The sequence below is a fragment of the Acromyrmex echinatior genome, chromosome 17 (genome assembly GCF_024713525.1).
Source record: "Acromyrmex echinatior isolate Ae372 chromosome 17, ASM2471352v2, whole genome shotgun sequence".
NCBI lineage: Eukaryota > Metazoa > Arthropoda > Insecta > Hymenoptera > Formicidae > Acromyrmex > Acromyrmex echinatior.
The window spans coordinates 7561243-7578516 of NC_141868.1; the positions used below are offsets into that span (position 1 = coordinate 7561243).

The 17274-nt window shown below is 26.6% G+C and overlaps 3 protein-coding genes and 1 pseudogene across 5 annotated transcripts; all 4 read left to right on the forward strand.

Moving 5' to 3' along the window:
- The first annotated feature begins 1091 nt into the window (after positions 1 to 1091).
- Positions 1092 to 5831, forward strand: PNPase (polyribonucleotide nucleotidyltransferase 1). 3 transcript variants are annotated; one of them, XM_011067802.2, is made up of 7 exons: positions 1092 to 1412; positions 1953 to 2870; positions 2954 to 3127; positions 3970 to 4163; positions 4287 to 4447; positions 4763 to 5074; positions 5209 to 5831. In XM_011067802.2, the coding sequence occupies exons 1-7, from the start codon at positions 1255 to 1257 to the stop codon at positions 5605 to 5607; spliced, it is 2316 nt and encodes a 771-aa protein (XP_011066104.1). In that variant the 5' UTR covers positions 1092 to 1254; the 3' UTR covers positions 5608 to 5831. The 3 variants fall into 3 exon arrangements, with proteins under 3 accessions (XP_011066104.1, XP_087270999.1, XP_011066106.1); XM_087414873.1 differs by having other exon boundaries at positions 1276 to 1417; XM_011067804.2 differs by having other exon boundaries at positions 1407 to 1464.
- Positions 5832 to 5965: 134 nt separating this feature from the next.
- LOC105153170 (cytochrome b-c1 complex subunit 9 pseudogene) lies at positions 5966 to 7825 on the forward strand (annotated as a pseudogene).
- Positions 7826 to 8186: 361 nt separating this feature from the next.
- On the forward strand, positions 8187 to 10788 carry LOC147906970 (uncharacterized). The gene is made up of 2 exons (XM_087415167.1): positions 8187 to 8301; positions 9357 to 10788. The coding sequence occupies exon 2, from the start codon at positions 9357 to 9359 to the stop codon at positions 10728 to 10730; it is 1374 nt and encodes a 457-aa protein (XP_087271293.1). The 5' UTR covers positions 8187 to 8301; the 3' UTR covers positions 10731 to 10788.
- Positions 10789 to 13106: 2318 nt separating this feature from the next.
- LOC105153171 (uncharacterized) lies at positions 13107 to 16409 on the forward strand. The gene is made up of 2 exons (XM_011067879.2): positions 13107 to 13844; positions 14583 to 16409. The coding sequence occupies exons 1-2, from the start codon at positions 13129 to 13131 to the stop codon at positions 15394 to 15396; spliced, it is 1530 nt and encodes a 509-aa protein (XP_011066181.1). The 5' UTR covers positions 13107 to 13128; the 3' UTR covers positions 15397 to 16409.
- The last annotated feature ends 865 nt before the right edge of the window (positions 16410 to 17274 follow it).

Here is a 17274-nt window from a genome sequence, read left to right on the forward strand (position 1 = left end):
TATAAGATAATATGTCACCGTTGTTTTCGATTGTATGTGTGTGTACACGCACACACACACACACACACACACACACACACACACACACACACACACACACACACACACACACACACACACACACACACACACACACACACACACACACACACACACACACACACACACACACACACACACACACACACACACACACACACACACACACACATATATATATATATATCATGTTTATCACGACGCATCGGAATTAAATGTAACAATAAATTTGCAGAGCGAAATGAATAAGATTTTTTACATATACTTATATGTTTATTGAATAAAAAATTCTGAAAAAGATGCAAACTTTCTTAGCGTTTTGAAAAATGTTTCGATTTGTATAAAAAATTTTTGATAAATCACAAAAATTCTAAAAAATTATATTAAATATTTTTTTATTAATTCTAAAAAAAATTGTCATAGGATGAGAGAGAAAAGACTTTTAAAAAATTTAAATAAAAAACTTTTTAAAATAAACTTTTGCATATAATAATGTAAATTTAAATATTATTCCAATTGTATTTAAATTAAAATAAAGAATTCATTTAGATGAACAAATACAATAAAAATAGGCTTTTTAAATTCTAGCTGTTCAATCATCAGTACACAATATTTTTTTAACGTGTACTGATTGGGTGGTTGTTTTACTCATTTTTTTATGTAATATATAAGAAAGTATATACTAAACTACTAAAGTGCTTTTTTTTTAACAAAAATGATGTCAGCTATCGCTGTAATTTTTCGAAGTATTTGTAGTGCAAAGGTTTTCAATTTCTGTCAAATGAATCATTGCTACAATATCTTCCCACTTGAAATTAATTTCCAATTAAATACCTCACCTCTGTGATGTTTGTATATCATGATTATCAGGTTCGTTAATGTTTTTATTAGACTTATTCTATAATGATAGTGTTAATATCCTTATCGTTGTGCATATAACATGATAAGGAAGCTATATAAGAATAAAGAATAGATTTATGGAGCTACATGATATAATATGTACAAAATGTAAAGAAAACATATACTTTGAAATAATGTTGGCAAACCTGACAAGGAAACCAACTTCAAGTGGGAAGGCAACCAATAATTCCTTTCATATGACACTACTCTTATCTAAATATAGTGGCTTACTTCAAATAGCTATAGAGATTTGGAGCATATCAGAACATTCAAAACTATCAGAAGCTATTCTCACGTGTATGTCTTGTGTTGCCAATGATGATAGCACTTACGAATTTTAAGTTATTGAGATATTATAGATCAGCATGTGTGATGTGTAAACATTTGTATAATAAAAGAAATGTGTACTATGTTAAGTTTAGTACCGAAAGTGACAAGAAAGCCGGCTCCGAAGCTGTCACGTTTTCTGATGGGTGAGGTTAGGTTGTTACGTTCATACACTTTAACCTGTATGTCAAATTAGATGTAAGATATTAGACGTTTATATCGTTTATGCAGATATTTTATGAATTAGTTTAAAATGAAATATTTGTATTCTGTTATAAAACATTTACATATTTAAAATCAATTGTTATATATAATTACATTAAAAAAGTTACAAAAAATAATGTAGACCATCATATAGATATTTATATTTTTATTTTTATATTTTATATTTTAGATGTTTTATAATAAGTTTTCTTTTATCTCTGTAGTATTACTTTTTGATAGAAGAATTTTTTATTATTTTTATACCGATTTTTCTGCATCTTTATAAATTTAATTTAACACTGAAACATTTATCTGAAATTGACTGAGAAATATGATTTTTTTATTTATAATTTTTAAAGATTATTAAGAGAACTATCTTGTTTTCAGTTTGTTATTTGAGGTGCTTAAAAATTGAGGAAGAATAAATTATTTAATTAATTTATATATATTGCTGATTGATTTATATATTTTTATATATCCAGCAAGCAACTCCAGTTTTCTACGGGTAAATATGCACGTTTCGCTGATGGCTGTGCGGTTGCAACTCTGGGAGACACTTCTGTCATGGTTACGGCAGTTTGTCAGCATCAGTCAACTACCTCTTCGTTCCTTCCACTTGTCGTGGACTATAGACAAAAAGCAGCAGCAGCCGGTCGTATACCAACCAACTTTCTACGAAGAGAACTTGGACCAAGTGAGCATGAAATTCTTACGAGCAGGGTCATTGATCGATCCATAAGGCCATTGTTTCCAGAAGGATTCTACTTTAATACCCAGATAATTTGCAACATGTTAGCTGTTGATGGCATGAACGATCCTGATGTTATTGCCATTAATGGTGCCTCCGCAGCTCTTAGCGTTTCTGATATTCCTTGGAATGGTCCTGTGGGTGCCGTTAGACTAGGAATGATTGATAATGAAGTAATAATCAATCCTACCAGACGTCAAATTCAAGACAGTATGTTAAATCTTATTGTAACTGCGGCTAAACAAAATTTAATAATCATGTTAGAAGGTTCGGCCAATGAGATATTGGAGCCAAATTTAAAGAAGGCAATAAAACAGGGAGTCAAAGAATGTCAGAACATTGTAGCAGCGATAACAAAATTGCAAAAGACGTGTGGTAAATTGAAGAGGAAAATTGAAACTACTGAACAACAGGAAGACGATAATTTGAAGAGTTCTGTGAAAGAACTCTCGGAGGAAAAATTACAAGACATATTTTCAAATCATACGCACGATAAGATATCGAGAGATATGGCAGTAAACGATCTTAGAAATAGTGTTATTGAAACATTGCGAAATGATAATGTGGATTTGGATGTTAAATTAGCAGAAAAAATCTTTGGAAAAATTGTTAAAGATGTATTCAGGACGTTAATTTTAGAAAAGGATGTCAGGTAGTTTTTCTTGTACTCCAAAATATAAGATATTTATTGTTAATCTACAAATGATGAGAGAATTAAGATTTGACGATTCGCAGGTGTGATGGGCGTTCACCAAGTCATCTACGCGATATATCATGTCAAGTAGATCTTTTTAATCCTCTTCATGGTTCGGCTGTATTTCAAAGGGGTCAAACTCAAGTCATGTGCACTGTGACTTTAGATTCTCTGGAAAATGCACTTAAAATGGACGCCACTTCAATGTTAATTAGGTATATTAATAAAAAAAATTAAATTTTGATATCATTTTTTCTTTTATACTGGTTTATTTTGTTTTATGGCATTGCAATTGTATTATGATAAGTCCAAGTTCTGAATGTTATTATTCTAGGAAGATTTAAAAATGTAACATAACAATATTATAAAGAGCATACACCACCATGCAAGGAGCGAAACAATATATAGATTTATTAAATATAAAAAGAACAATTTCAAAATATATTAGGTGTTGGAATTAATTCGTAGCGTTTTTTAATGAAAGAATGTTATTTATTTCACATGAGCATTAAAAAATACATTAATGAAAGTACTTCCCATCACTTGTAAAACGCTACGAATTAATTCCAACACCTAATATTATAAACGTTTCGGTCTCAATTTTTATTGGAACTGACGAGACTCTAGTCTCACAATTTAAGACATCTATTAATCTAATTGCGTTAATATAATATCTTGGTTTGAATTAATTAATTTATTATATATATATATATACTAAAGATGGTCTAATTAAGACCGAAACGTTTGTAATATACTTTGAAATTATTCTTTACATATTTAATAAATCTATATATTGTTTCGTTCATAAGACCTTGCTTAGTGTATGCTCTAAAGTAGTATTGCAAGAAAAATTAGTATGATTCAAGCAAAGATATAGACAGTCTGCAGATCTGCAGTAAAATATTCGCTACATGCAGTTGTTTACAGATATTCACGATCTACTTTTTTGTATCTCTATTTGGATTTCTTTCTGCTAAATGTTGATTATCCATTAAGCTTGTCTTATTTAATCTTTTTGGCATTTAATAAATATTTGCAATTTAATATTTTGTATCAGTGGCGTTAAGGAAAAGAACTTCTTTCTTCATTACGAATTTCCACCTTACGCGACTAATGAAACGGGAAACTCGACTCGAGTTGGTCGTCGAGAACTGGGACATGGCGCTTTGGCAGAGAAAGCCTTGCGACCGGTTCTTCCAAAGGATTATCCCTTCACTATAAGACTGACTAGTGAAGTCCTAGAATCTAATGGTGAGGCGATTGTACAGTGCCTCTGGCAATAAATCTGGTTTAATAAATGATCTTGTAAGGCTACGATAATGTACCAAAAACTTTATACTAAAAAGTTAAAGTTATGTCTTGCTCTACAAAAAGGTTCCTCTTCAATGGCTACCGTTTGCGGTGGAAGTTTGGCACTGTTCGATGCAGGTATACCAATATCTTCGGCAGCAGCTGGCGTGGCTTTTGGTCTTGTGACTAAATATAATGAAACCAATACACAAATTGAGGACTACAAAATATTGACCGATATATTGGTACATATTTACATAGCTATTACATAGTTTAATTAATTAAATTTATTTGGTAACAGAATATTTGCTTCAACATGCAAAGTATGTTCTTTTAAAATATGTAATAATCTTTCTTCTTTTCTTCTGTTTCTGTTTTGTTTTTATAATTAATTTCAAAATGATAATTTTTTTATGTTGTTACAGAATATTTGCTGTAGCAATAGTTGAGATCAAGAAACATTTAGAATGTAGATTATTGATTCTTTCAGGATAAATTTATTCTAAGTTATATCGGAATTAGTATTTAAATTAACAATTAACGAAAACCTTTGACTGCAGGGAATTGAGGATTACCTTGGAGATATGGATTTCAAAATAGCAGGCACTAAGGGAGGATTCACTGCATTCCAAGCTGATATAAAGATACCAGGAATTCCGTTGAAAATCATAATGGAGTGTTTAGATAAAACAACGAATGCTAAATTGGAAATAATTAAAATCATGAATAAAGTGATACGAGCACCGCGACAAACTAAGAAGGACAAGATGCCAGTGGTCGATAATTTAGAAGTTCCTGTTTATCAAAGAGGAAAGTTCCTTGGAGTCGGCGGGATGAACCTTAAGAAAATATTCTTGGAAACCGGAGTGCATGTAAGATTTTTATGATTTAAAAAGTTTTCGTGCGGTGATGGCCTGAATATTATTAAATTCATAATAAAATTATTTATCATAATTTTATTATAATTTGAGATTTATATCAAGTTCCTCATTTTTATTTCATTCAGATATATCCGTATGACGAAAACACCTACTCAATATTTGCGCCGAACGAAGATGCTATGACGGAGGCAAAGGAAATAATAGAAGGCATTTTACAAAAGGATCGTGAGCCGATTTTGGAGTTCGGCGCTATTTATACTGCAAGAATAGTAGAAATTCGGGAAGTTGGGATCATGGTGACATTATACTCCAATATGATACCGGTATTATTACCCAACTCCCAGTTAGACCAACGTAAGATTCATCATCCTAGTGCTCTAGGACTTGAAGTTGGTCAAGAGATACAGGTTAAATATTTCGGACGAGATCCAGTATCTGGACAGATAAGGATATCACGGAAAGTACTGCAAGCACCAACTTCGGTTACGAAAACTTTACATCGTGATAATGTGGAAAAAACGTGAAATCTATGATATATATAGAATTAAAATCACTGTATTTGCAATACATACGTCAGCTATATATGTGTAAAAAAAAAACGCTCTGTATATTTTCCGTCATCCTGTTAAAAAATGATCATTTTTATATACAGTAGATTTTTCCTTGTATCTATTTATCTTGTATTTTTGTACAATACTGTTATTAAGAAACATAAAAATATAGAAATATAAAAAGATTGCAATTAAAACATATTCAACAATGTATTTTATCTATCCTGTTTTCATATGTATATTGTCATCGATATGATTTACTCGAAAATTTAATGGAGTTTACAAATGTAAAATGCCTAACCTTCTTAAATTTCTTCGTCAACAGTTTAAAGAAAGTATAATTGACGAAGGACAAAAATACATGGTTAATTTCTCGATTTTCAGAGATAATTTTCTCTTAAAGATAAAATCTTAAATGGAAAAGATTCTATTCTACATTACTTATCTTACTATTATCTTGTCATTTACAATCATAATTGTTTAATATTATGGGTAAAAGCATATTAAGTGTAAAAATCGCGTAATAAGTTAAAAATAAACAGAACGATTCTTCCTTCGCTTGGATTATCTTTTCCTAGAAATAAAGGAAATAGATAAACTGAAATAACAGGATATTAGGATAAGTTAAATTTTCATGTACAGTCAGTAATAAAACATAATTTTTACGTTTCTTATATTTTCTTTAATTTTAAATCATATTCTTGTAGAGACAGAGCGTATTTAACAATTTCACATTAAATACATTATTTTTACATTATTTTTACATTATATGTTGAACAATAAAGTCAATAATTAATAATATAACAAGAGAGTTCACTTCTTAAAAAATACTTTCCTAATTATTTAATATTAATCAAAAATATTAACATGATTTTGTCTAATTACGTGAATATGTTTCTTTTTTTTGTAAACGTAATAAAGGAATAATTTGACAATCTATATTTAAATCTACATCGTACTTCATGTAATATCTCTCTCATTCATGCTCATTCATCGTACTTCATGTAATATCTCTCTCAACATTTTTACAATTTCTGATCATGTTGAATACGATTGCACGTTTTCTTTATCATTACGTATTCAAGCGGAGTTCTACGTTCACACTTGGTGCCGTGATTACCACGATGTACTTTGAGAGGGCATATGATGACACTTGCGAATACATATTTGAAACTATAAATAAAGGGGTATTTTATTATAATAGTATTCATATACTGTTTATATAATATTTATATAATGTTTATCTGAAATACTAAAGATATAAATAAATACTATTCCATGACTTTTCGTGTTATATATGTGACGATTTTTGTCATGAAATGATCAATCAGCAAAATTAATGAAATTGATTTACTTAATGTTTATTACAGAGGCTTTGGAAAGATATAAAACATCGATATGAAAAGTAAATTATGGAAACTCAATATGCATACAACGATCAATCCAAGCCTTTCATCGGTAATAAAGAAACTCGTTACGGATTAATGTGTATGCAGGTATAATTTAATATATTTTATATTATTGAATTTTAAAATTTGTCAAATTGCTTATTAATATTATTATTAATTGTACACTGTATTTTACAACAGAACCAGATAATTTTAATAACAATAATTATGAAAACTGAAATGATATACAAATGGTGCATATTAAACCAGAGACAAAGGCATTAAACTATTGTTAATATTTTTTTAACAAATGCATATCCTTAATTGTACACGCATGATTTTATTTTACAAATAATGATGTAATTAATTGTGGAAAAAAATCGAAAAGTCAATTAAAAGTATCTTAAAATAAGGAATTTTTAAATTAAATACGTATTAATAATTATAAATTGTTCAATTATTTTAACACGTATAATATAATGCGTAAAATATAATGCAGTTAAATATTGTAATAATTATGTTTAATTATAACAATTATAATAATAAATTATTAATAAATAAGTATAATCTATCTTGTTTATTTTATAGTTGGATGGGCATTTTCTATATTTTCCTTTACTTTTAACTTTTATTTTAAAGACATGCATGGAAGAAAAATGTATTACTTATATGATTTCAGTCTTTCTTTCATTCTCTCATCTTATATTTATGTGATATGATAACGAGAGAATGCTAAGAAGAGATCTTCGTTTGCAGAAAAAGAAATATAGGGTAGAAGAAAATGTATAATAGAGAATATTTTAAAAGAAATATTGATTATAATTATAATTTAATTTGAGAAACTAATTAATTTTGTAGATTTTGAAGATCATAAAATATTTAAACCATATTTGTTGCACTATAGTTGCAATATTTTTATGAACATTTGTAATATGTAATTTCTTCAATTTTATCAAATAGAAATTTTTTACAGTTTTTGTATATTATAAGTATTACATGCTTATTCACACATACAGAAAAAAGATTTCTACTTATTTTGATAAACCAAATATGTTTGTTAGATATCTAAATATATATTGATTTTGATAAACTTTATGTTGTTCGGAACTTCCGATGATAAAAACATGTGTAAATGCTAGTTTTTAAGAATGACGTAATGATATAAATACTAGCTGCAGATTCGAAAGCGTAGTATTTGCAAAGAACGTTCAGTGAGAAGCTAACAACCAATAATTAGACAAGTGTTTAGACTTATTCTTAGAGAATTTGTTCTTTAAAGGTATGCTATATTTCTATTATTATTTTTAAAAGTTTATGTGCAAATTTTATTTATTTGTGGAGAAATCATTAAAAAATATAATATTCTTTCATACATTTCACTATTATATTACTTATAATACATTAAAAATATAATTTTTATTATGTTTAATATTTAATAATTAAATTTGATAATAATTGAATATAAAATCAATAAAACAAACGACACCAATAATAATTTACCAATTTCTTATTTAGGAAATACGCGCGTGTGTATTAGAAAGTTTTTAATTTATTTTTACTTAATTGTTATTTTATTTAATATGAAATTTTTTAATTTTGAATTCCCTTTCTTTTTGACAAACTAAAAAAATGTAACAATTAACTTTCTGTGTTTGTATTATTATAATGTAAGATAATTTTTTTCTAGTTTATTTGTTTTTATATGTTATTATCAGACAATTATGTTTCAATTGTCATATTGTTTGATATAAAGGATATTTCCGCTAATTTAAGCATTAAAAATATTTGTACTGTTTTTAGTAGAATGATAAAATAATGAGAAGAAAAGTCCTCTACCATTTTTACAATTTTCGCAATAGTTAATAAGATATTAATTGTTAAAAATTGCCGAAAATTGGTCTTCAATAATTTTATAAAGTTCTTAGAATTTTTTAATACCGTATTTGTTCATGTTGATAAAAATAAGAAAATGCAGTACTAAAAAATTGATAAAAAATTCTGAAAAAAATTCTTAGAGCTTTATGAGAAGAAAATAAATAATGTTTGTCTCTTACAGTTTTTCTGGAAAGTTGATAGTATTTGAGTAAAAAATTATTGAAGACCAATTTTCGGCAATTTTTAACAATTAATATCTTATTAACTATTGCGAAAATTGTAAAAATGGTAGAGGACTTTTCTTCTCAGTTTAGTTCATTCTGCCCCCGTGCAAAAGATTTATCGTTACTTATGAAACATCCTAATATAATGTTATGTATAATGTTATGTATAGTTTGCAAATCATACTGAGCATTACAATTTTGCACAATATCAAGTAATTTTTTACTATTTTTACAGATGAAATTGATACTGTTTGTATTAACGCTTTTGTTGGCTGGAAAGCCAACTTTATTACAACAAACAAATACAAAGACCATATCAGTATCTTCGAAAGAACATGAAAAAAAGTTTAATATAAAGATCAGTAAAGAAGAAAAAAATTATAAAAATGCAATTAATGAAATTCTTAATTTGAACGAAATGGATTTGAAAGTAATTAAAAATGATATTATTAAGAGCGATGCTCTTCGTGATATCTTTCTTTCACACAATTCGTTAAAAAAGATTCCACATATCTTGGATCACGTAACATATCTATCGTACTTAAATTTGTCACACAACAACATCAATCTGTATGAGGCTAATCAAATTGTACATCCTAATCTTCGAGTATTAGACTTAAGCAATCAGAGAGTATCAAATGTCATTAATGTCATACCGGAAACAGAAGTAGAGACATTTGAAGAAACAGAAGATATATATAAACGTTTGATTTTTAATACCACCAAGATAAGATTACCGAATTTAGAATATCTCAATTTATGTGGAAATGATATATCAGCGTTTCCATGGGATTTCAATTTGTCATTTCCAAAATTAATACGTTTAGATTTATGTAAAATTAATGCGATAGAATTGGAATCTAATTTTTTTAATAAAATCTCTACATCGTTACGCATCCTTCATTTGGAGAACAATTATATTCATAATTTAACTTTACAAAACATAGGAGAAATTACCTCTTTATATTTGGACGGAAATATTCTTAAAACTCTTTTTATAAATTCTACGAAATTGCGAATATTATCATTATCTAATTGCACGAAACATCTAAGTATGGGATTTTTCGGAACACCGTATTTAGAACAACTTGATTTATCCAAGAATGATTTTAGTAATTCGTTCGACGTTACTATTCAATTTGAAAAGTTTCCATCATCATTAAAAGTGCTTTTGTTAGATTATAATAAATTGTCACATGTTCCTATTCTGACTCACTTGCAATGGCTTAACGAATTATCGTTGTGTTACAATATGATTAAATTTATTAAACCAAACACTTTTAGATATTTAATGTCTTTAACAAAATTATCATTAAAAGGAAACAAGATAGAGCGTCTTGAAAAGGAAAACTTTTCAGGTTTAGGGAAATTAGAATATCTAGATCTGTCAAAAAATCAGTTGAGTTATTTGCCAATTGATTGGGCAACGTCATTATTAAACCTTCAATATTTAAATGTAAATTCGAATCAATTTGCAAGTATTTCAGAAATAGGTATATACTCAATAAGTTCATTGCAACATTTATTTGTACGAAATAATACATTTAATAAAATAACAACACTTGAAATTGAACCATTACCAGATTTTATTACAATATACTTAGCTTAAGATGATTTATAACTTTTAACGCTATGACTATAATTGATTATTATTTTGTATGTTTAGCATGCGTTTATTTTTCTACATGTATAAGTTTCTCTAATTTTTTTATATTTATTATAGTTATATATATATATATATATATATATATATATATATATATATTGTATATTATAGTTTACATAAAAAAAGGCGCATAAAAAATAATTTATTACGCCAGAATTCTTAATTATAATTCTGATTATCTTTTTCTTATAAATACATTACAGACTTATTTTTATAATTAATATATAATTTTGTTATATAAAACTAAAAATAAAAATTATTTATTATATCTGACTGGTCTGTTTATTTAAAATAATAATTTATAGCAATGATGTAATAAGATACGTACTAAGAAAACCACTACATTAAGCTGTTAGTTGATATCGCGCCTACAACTAACTGCTGAGTATGCTGCTCAATTTCTCACTAAAAAACAGGATGGACTTTGGCTTGTAGAAGCCATTCTTACTGTTAAAGAAACACATACGAACGCTTATAGAATAATTTTATTTATTAAAAATGAAGTGAGATTCAACTAGTGAAATGAAGTGAGAATTAAACATCTAGATAAAAAATGTTCACAATTCATGTACAAAATAAAAGACAATATAAATTAGTTACTAATACTATATTAGTAATAAAATCATTAGGAAATGCTCAATTCTTCAAACATCTTAAGTCTTACCTTAGTATTAAAATGTTAAAAACTGTTTATAGAGTATATTTCTGTATTTCTCTGTATTTCTCAGAACTATTTTTCTCTAGATGGTTCAGATTATTTATATCATTGGACGCTTTCATGATAATTAGTATGATAATTGTGTAAGACTAGCCATAAGAATGCATAAAGTTCATGAGAAGTCCCCATGGTATAAGATACGATTACGCACGTGCTCAGGAAAGTACAATGATAATTTTTGACCCCGCATAAAAAAAGGTATGAATATTATATAAATTTTACTACTAAAAAACTTTATCTAATAAATTCACTAAATTTTATCACACTCGATATTTTACATTCTTTTATCTATTTCTTAAATTTTGTACATTTAATTACAGGTATTTAGAATTCTTTTATGACATATATTTAAATTTAAATATGTACAATAAATTTTAATATGTACAATATTTCTATTTCTATTACACATAAAATGAAATAAATTATAAATACTCATAAAATATAAATGCATAAAAAAGTACAGAAAGTAGAATTTAAAAAATAAAATTCAGAGAATAAAATTATTTCGAAGAATAATACATGCGAGCGTGTAATTATTATTATATTAAATAATTAAGTGAATTATCACACACATACGCACACGCGTACTTGTCAGACTTAAATATAACAACATATCTTTTTTTATAAATTATAAGTTTTACATTATAATCAATTGATATTATGGCTTCCAGAAAGGCATTATTAATCAAATATTGAATCCCAAAAAAGCATGGGAATTGTAAAATAGCTGCTTAATAATATATAATGAAGATGATAAAATATATCTCTCAAATTCTACTTGTGAGCGATTTAATTCAGTGAATTTAATATATAATATGAACATTATTTTTTACTGATGTGCGATGCATTATGCAGACGGCCCTGTTATTAGCGCGAAAACAGACCCCCAGTCCCATGAAGACCATCTTGAGTATATATAAGAAGATAACTTTGCGTGCTTACGACAAAAGGTGTTAGACCACTTGAGTGAATTAATCTGCGAGTGAGAAAAGTTCTTTTAACAGTTTATAAAAAATTCTAATCCATCAAGAGTAAGTAACACAAATTATTAACATTTATGAAATTATTAAAATTTAATTTTATTTATTAGATAAAACTTAATAATAACTGTTCTATTCTTTTTTTAATTTTAATTGAATTTGTTACTAATATTTACTTACATTTACTATTTTTTTAAAGTAACTTTTTATTTAAATTTAAAATTTATGAGTTTTATTATTACATTAATTTATTACTACTTTATTTGTTATATTTTTACATTAATCTATTATTAATCAACTAATTTTATTATTACTCTATAAAAATATATTAAATTAGTATTTTTTTAACAAACGTAATAATAGTCGAAGATGAACAAAAACCGAGGATGTTATAAAAAATTAAATAAAATTTAATGTGTAACACATTAAAATTAGTATACTTGTTAATTTTAATGTATTGGATAAATTTTATTTAATTTTTTATAACGTCTTTCGTTTTTGCTCGTCTTATTTTATATTATTATATTATTTATCAATAATGATTATCCATATTTATCTTGCATTTTTTTACTCTTTTACTCTTCTTCTTCTTTTTTTTACTACCGTTATGTATTAATTTGTCTGTTCGTGTTTTCTTTTTTAGATGACACTAGGCCACAAATTCACGATTTTTTTTATTTTCACCATTGTATACCTAGCAAAGACTCAACATGACAAAAATGGAATTCCTCCTTGGGATTTCAAGTCTAATTTTTGGACAATAACAAAACAACGGTCAGACGTAGATTTACAAACACCATCCACAGCAAAATATGTTATTTCCAGTGTCCCAACATTTCCCCCAAATTCGTGCTCTCCTCATAGTCATGTTTTCAGTTTCTCTAATGTCGGTCTTCAAAAAATCGGCCGAGATTTTATTAACAGCAATGATGTTGTTAGCCTTAGCCTTGATAACAATAACATAAATGATATCTCGCCGTTCGCCTTCCGCAAGATGCAGAACTTGAAATATTTGGATCTTTCTGGGAATAATATTTCGAAAGAGAAGCTATTATTGCCAAGAAACAACAATCTGCAGACATTGATTATCGACAACAATCGAGATTCTCATGATCCCGTTACAGAAGCCCTGAAGGAATATGAGGTTTTTCAGAACTTGAAACATCTACACCTGTGCAACAGTCAATTACGGAATTTTCAAATTCATTTTTATATGGCAACACCTATCTTGACTCACTTATACCTGAACAATAACGACATCAATTCTACTGATGCCGTTTTCGACAATATTCCGGCAACATTGACTCATCTGTATTTAAACAAAAATGTTATCGATCGAGTCAAACAAGGCAAATTGAGGTACTAATATTTATTAAATTGTTTCCTTATTTAATTAATATTTTTCTTGCATATCAAAGAATCTAAAAAATTGAATTTTAAATAGACAGTAATTGATATTTCTGTTATTTCTACCATTTTATGTATTACTGCCATTATTAGTATCATTAACATTTTGTTATTATCGTTATAGTTATTAATTTTAAGTTGTTATTTTTTTCTTTAGAGAAAATTTTTTTTGGAATTCTTTATAATATTTTTCAGAATTTTTATATAATTTTATAACTTTTAAAAATTTTCTCAGGTTTTTTAATATATAGATTTCCTCAAAAGTGCTCCAACTTATATTACTAAAAATATTACACGCACATTAATATATTATATTAATTTAATACTTTTATTATATTATAAATTGGAATACTTTTCAGAAATCTTGAGAAAGTCTATATTTTTTTTACATGTAAAAGATTATTTTTTTTTTAAATAAAATTTCTTATTCTATAATTTCTGAAGAAAACTAAAATTTGAAGAGGTTTAAGAAGTACAATAAATAAGTAATATTATGAAATATTGTGATCGCGATATTATTTGTAATACTATAAGTATTAGTTTCATCAGAGTTGTCATTGTTATTGCTGATAATTTATTATTATTATTATTATTGTTATCAATTATCATTAATTATCAATATAATTATAATATTGCTGTTATTATTGATGTCATTTATTTTTTTTCTTTAATCTCAATTATTAATTTTAGGCATTTGCAAGAACTCAGTATGAACGACAACGTCATTACCCAAGTGTGTTTTGAGAATTGCAAAGATAAATCCATATCCTTGAAAGGTGCTGCTGAAATGCAGTATCTGTCTTTAGCCAGAAATCTGATCTCAGAGATAACATCAGATGCTTTTAGTGACACAAGTCGCCTGTTAAAGCTAGATCTATCAGGCAACAAGATCGCTGATATAACTAAAGGCACGTTCAATAAAACTATGATGATAAATAATCTTTCTTTAGCTAATAACAGCCTTGTTACTGTACCGGATGTCTGCTCAATCATATTCCTAAGGAATTTGGATCTGTCTGGAAATCGCATCACCGCAGTATTCTCTGGCACTTTCTGCATTAATTTGAGGACTCTCGAGTATTTACATCTGTCAAACAATGTTATAACCACTATTGAAACCCGAGCTTTCCGCAGTCTCCTAAGTTTGAAGTATCTGGACCTGTCTGGAAATCGCCTCAAGCAACTTCCGGCACATTGGGTATATTCGTGGTACATCCAAGAGTTGCATCTTGAACGAAATAACTTCACCGAGTTGGACAACATATCGTTGATTAATATTAAGGAGCTGAAAAACATTTATCTTGATGAAAATCCCATGCCAGTATTGACAGCAGGATCTTTTCAATTACTTCCAGGACATGTAAGAGTACATTTAAAAAATATACGTGTTGAATATAAATGCGAACAGTGTACATGCGAGAATGAGGACGATGAGGATGATAAGAATGATGATTATGAGAATAAAAATGGAAATGATGATAATAGTAATGACTTTTTGGAATAAAAAATGTCTTGAAATTTTTAATTATATCTTTTAAATATATTTTGTTCTCAAAAAGATTTTATATGAGATAGACCAAATGAGATAGACCATCTTGATGGAAGTATATAATTATGGTAAATTTTTCTTACAGTAATTTAAGTTTTATTGTTTTATTTTAAAAAAGTGTTTCAAACAAATTTTATATTATTATATAAATATAAAAAATAAATGAGAACAAAAATTCAATATTTAAATTTACATTCAATTAAATAAAAAGTATCTAACAAAAAATTGTTTACTACTTAGAAAAATATACTTTAAGATAATTTTTATTTTTATTAAAAATATCGGTTTTAATAGTTTTAAAATATTCCAAACAAAATTTGCTAAATAATAAAATAAGTATACACGGAAAAAAAAAATTTGCTCAATTTGAATAAATATTTTTTTCAATAGTACTAACAAAATATGTACTTACAGTAAATAAGTATTTACTCAAAATAAAAAGTTATGCTTAAATAAATATGTGTTTATATTTAGTAAATATTTTTTTATAGTTAGTACTATTGAAACAAATATTTACTAAAATTTAGTAAATTTTTTTTCAGTGTACTTTAGTTTTAATTTTGCTAATAAATATCTTTAATGAAATCACCTTTTATTATGTAATTCGTTTAGCAAGAACTTACATAAATTTGCAAATAATTTTGTTTTTTATCACAAATAATTTACGATATAAATAATTAAATTTTAATTTCGTAATTTACAATTAGTTTTACAAATGGAAATCAAATAATAATCATTATCGCTTTGTAGTGCTTCATACGCTTAATGAATTACGTACTTAAAGCAAAGTACATTATTCGAATTCATTATATTGTTATTGTACTTCGCTAATACTTTATTATACGCTTGATCATTTTAGGCATTATTGTGTATTGCTTTATAAGATAAGATAATTATATAATAAATGCGTGCATAATTATATGTTTTTTGCTTGTATGATTTTTAAAATAAAAACATTTTTTATAACATTTTATAACTTATATATATTAGTATATGTAATTAGTAGATGTAAAGTTATATTCACATAAATATTCTCATATATCTTGTTAATATTAACACATAGACTTATTTAGTTGTCTTTTAATTTTTTTTTTTAATTCATTCATTGAACATTTAATTTATATTCATGAAAAGTTGTTCATATTTTTTCAAAGATTAACAAAAAAAATTATTCTAAAACTAACAGTTTACATTTGTAAAATAACCGATAACATCTTCTGCCAGTATTTAAAAATTTGTTAATGTGATGCATTTGCAATTTTTTAAATATTTATTATTTCGCAGCATGAATTAACGATAGCGACGTCGCAGAATAAATGCAAATATAGTGCATGAAACAAGCGTAATATTTAAGCTCGTGCATATCAAAATTCCAGAAGTCTCTACGATTTCCACGAAGATGGTAAAATCTTCTACTTCATTTTTTCCCCATTCCGCATTGCGAAGTCATCCTACTATAAGATTAAACGCGATTATTTCATGTTGTGCAAAAGTCAAAAACATTTGTCTTCCGTCGCATTTAAATTATATATAAATTATGTTTATATAATCTTATACACAGCTAGAAATAAAAAGTAATGCCATTTTACATTTTTTTTTTAATGACGGCATTTCTTTTTTTGGAACTATAACGTTATTTTAGTTAACTAATTTTAATTTTAATTAACTAAATTTAAGTTACTTTTTACATTTTAAATCTATTTGTGACATAACTTTCGTGTATTTAATTTTTAGTTTTTAATTAATATTCATAGTCCATTATTACATTCCATATCCTCTGTTAATCCATTTCAATCGTTCCAGATAACTCGATCTATGTGTTTTTCTTTGTAA

What these genes read in the sequence shown, in the direction of transcription:
- PNPase (XM_011067802.2), top strand. Translation starts at nt 1,255, where the DNA reads ATGATGATAGCACTTACGAATTTTAAGTTATTGAGATATTATAGATCA. An exon ending in ATTTTAGAAAAGGATGTCAG is followed by an intron (nt 2,871 to 2,953) that starts GTAGTTTTTCTT and finishes GACGATTCGCAG; the next exon opens with GTGTGATGGGCGTTCACCAA. An exon ending in TGAAGTCCTAGAATCTAATG is followed by an intron (nt 4,164 to 4,286) that starts GTGAGGCGATTG and finishes CTCTACAAAAAG; the next exon opens with GTTCCTCTTCAATGGCTACC.
- LOC105153171 (XM_011067879.2), top strand. Translation starts at nt 13,129, where the DNA reads ATGACACTAGGCCACAAATTCACGATTTTTTTTATTTTCACCATTGTA. An exon ending in GTCAAACAAGGCAAATTGAG is followed by an intron (nt 13,845 to 14,582) that starts GTACTAATATTT and finishes TATTAATTTTAG; the next exon opens with GCATTTGCAAGAACTCAGTA.
- LOC147906970 (XM_087415167.1), top strand. Translation starts at nt 9,357, where the DNA reads ATGAAATTGATACTGTTTGTATTAACGCTTTTGTTGGCTGGAAAGCCA.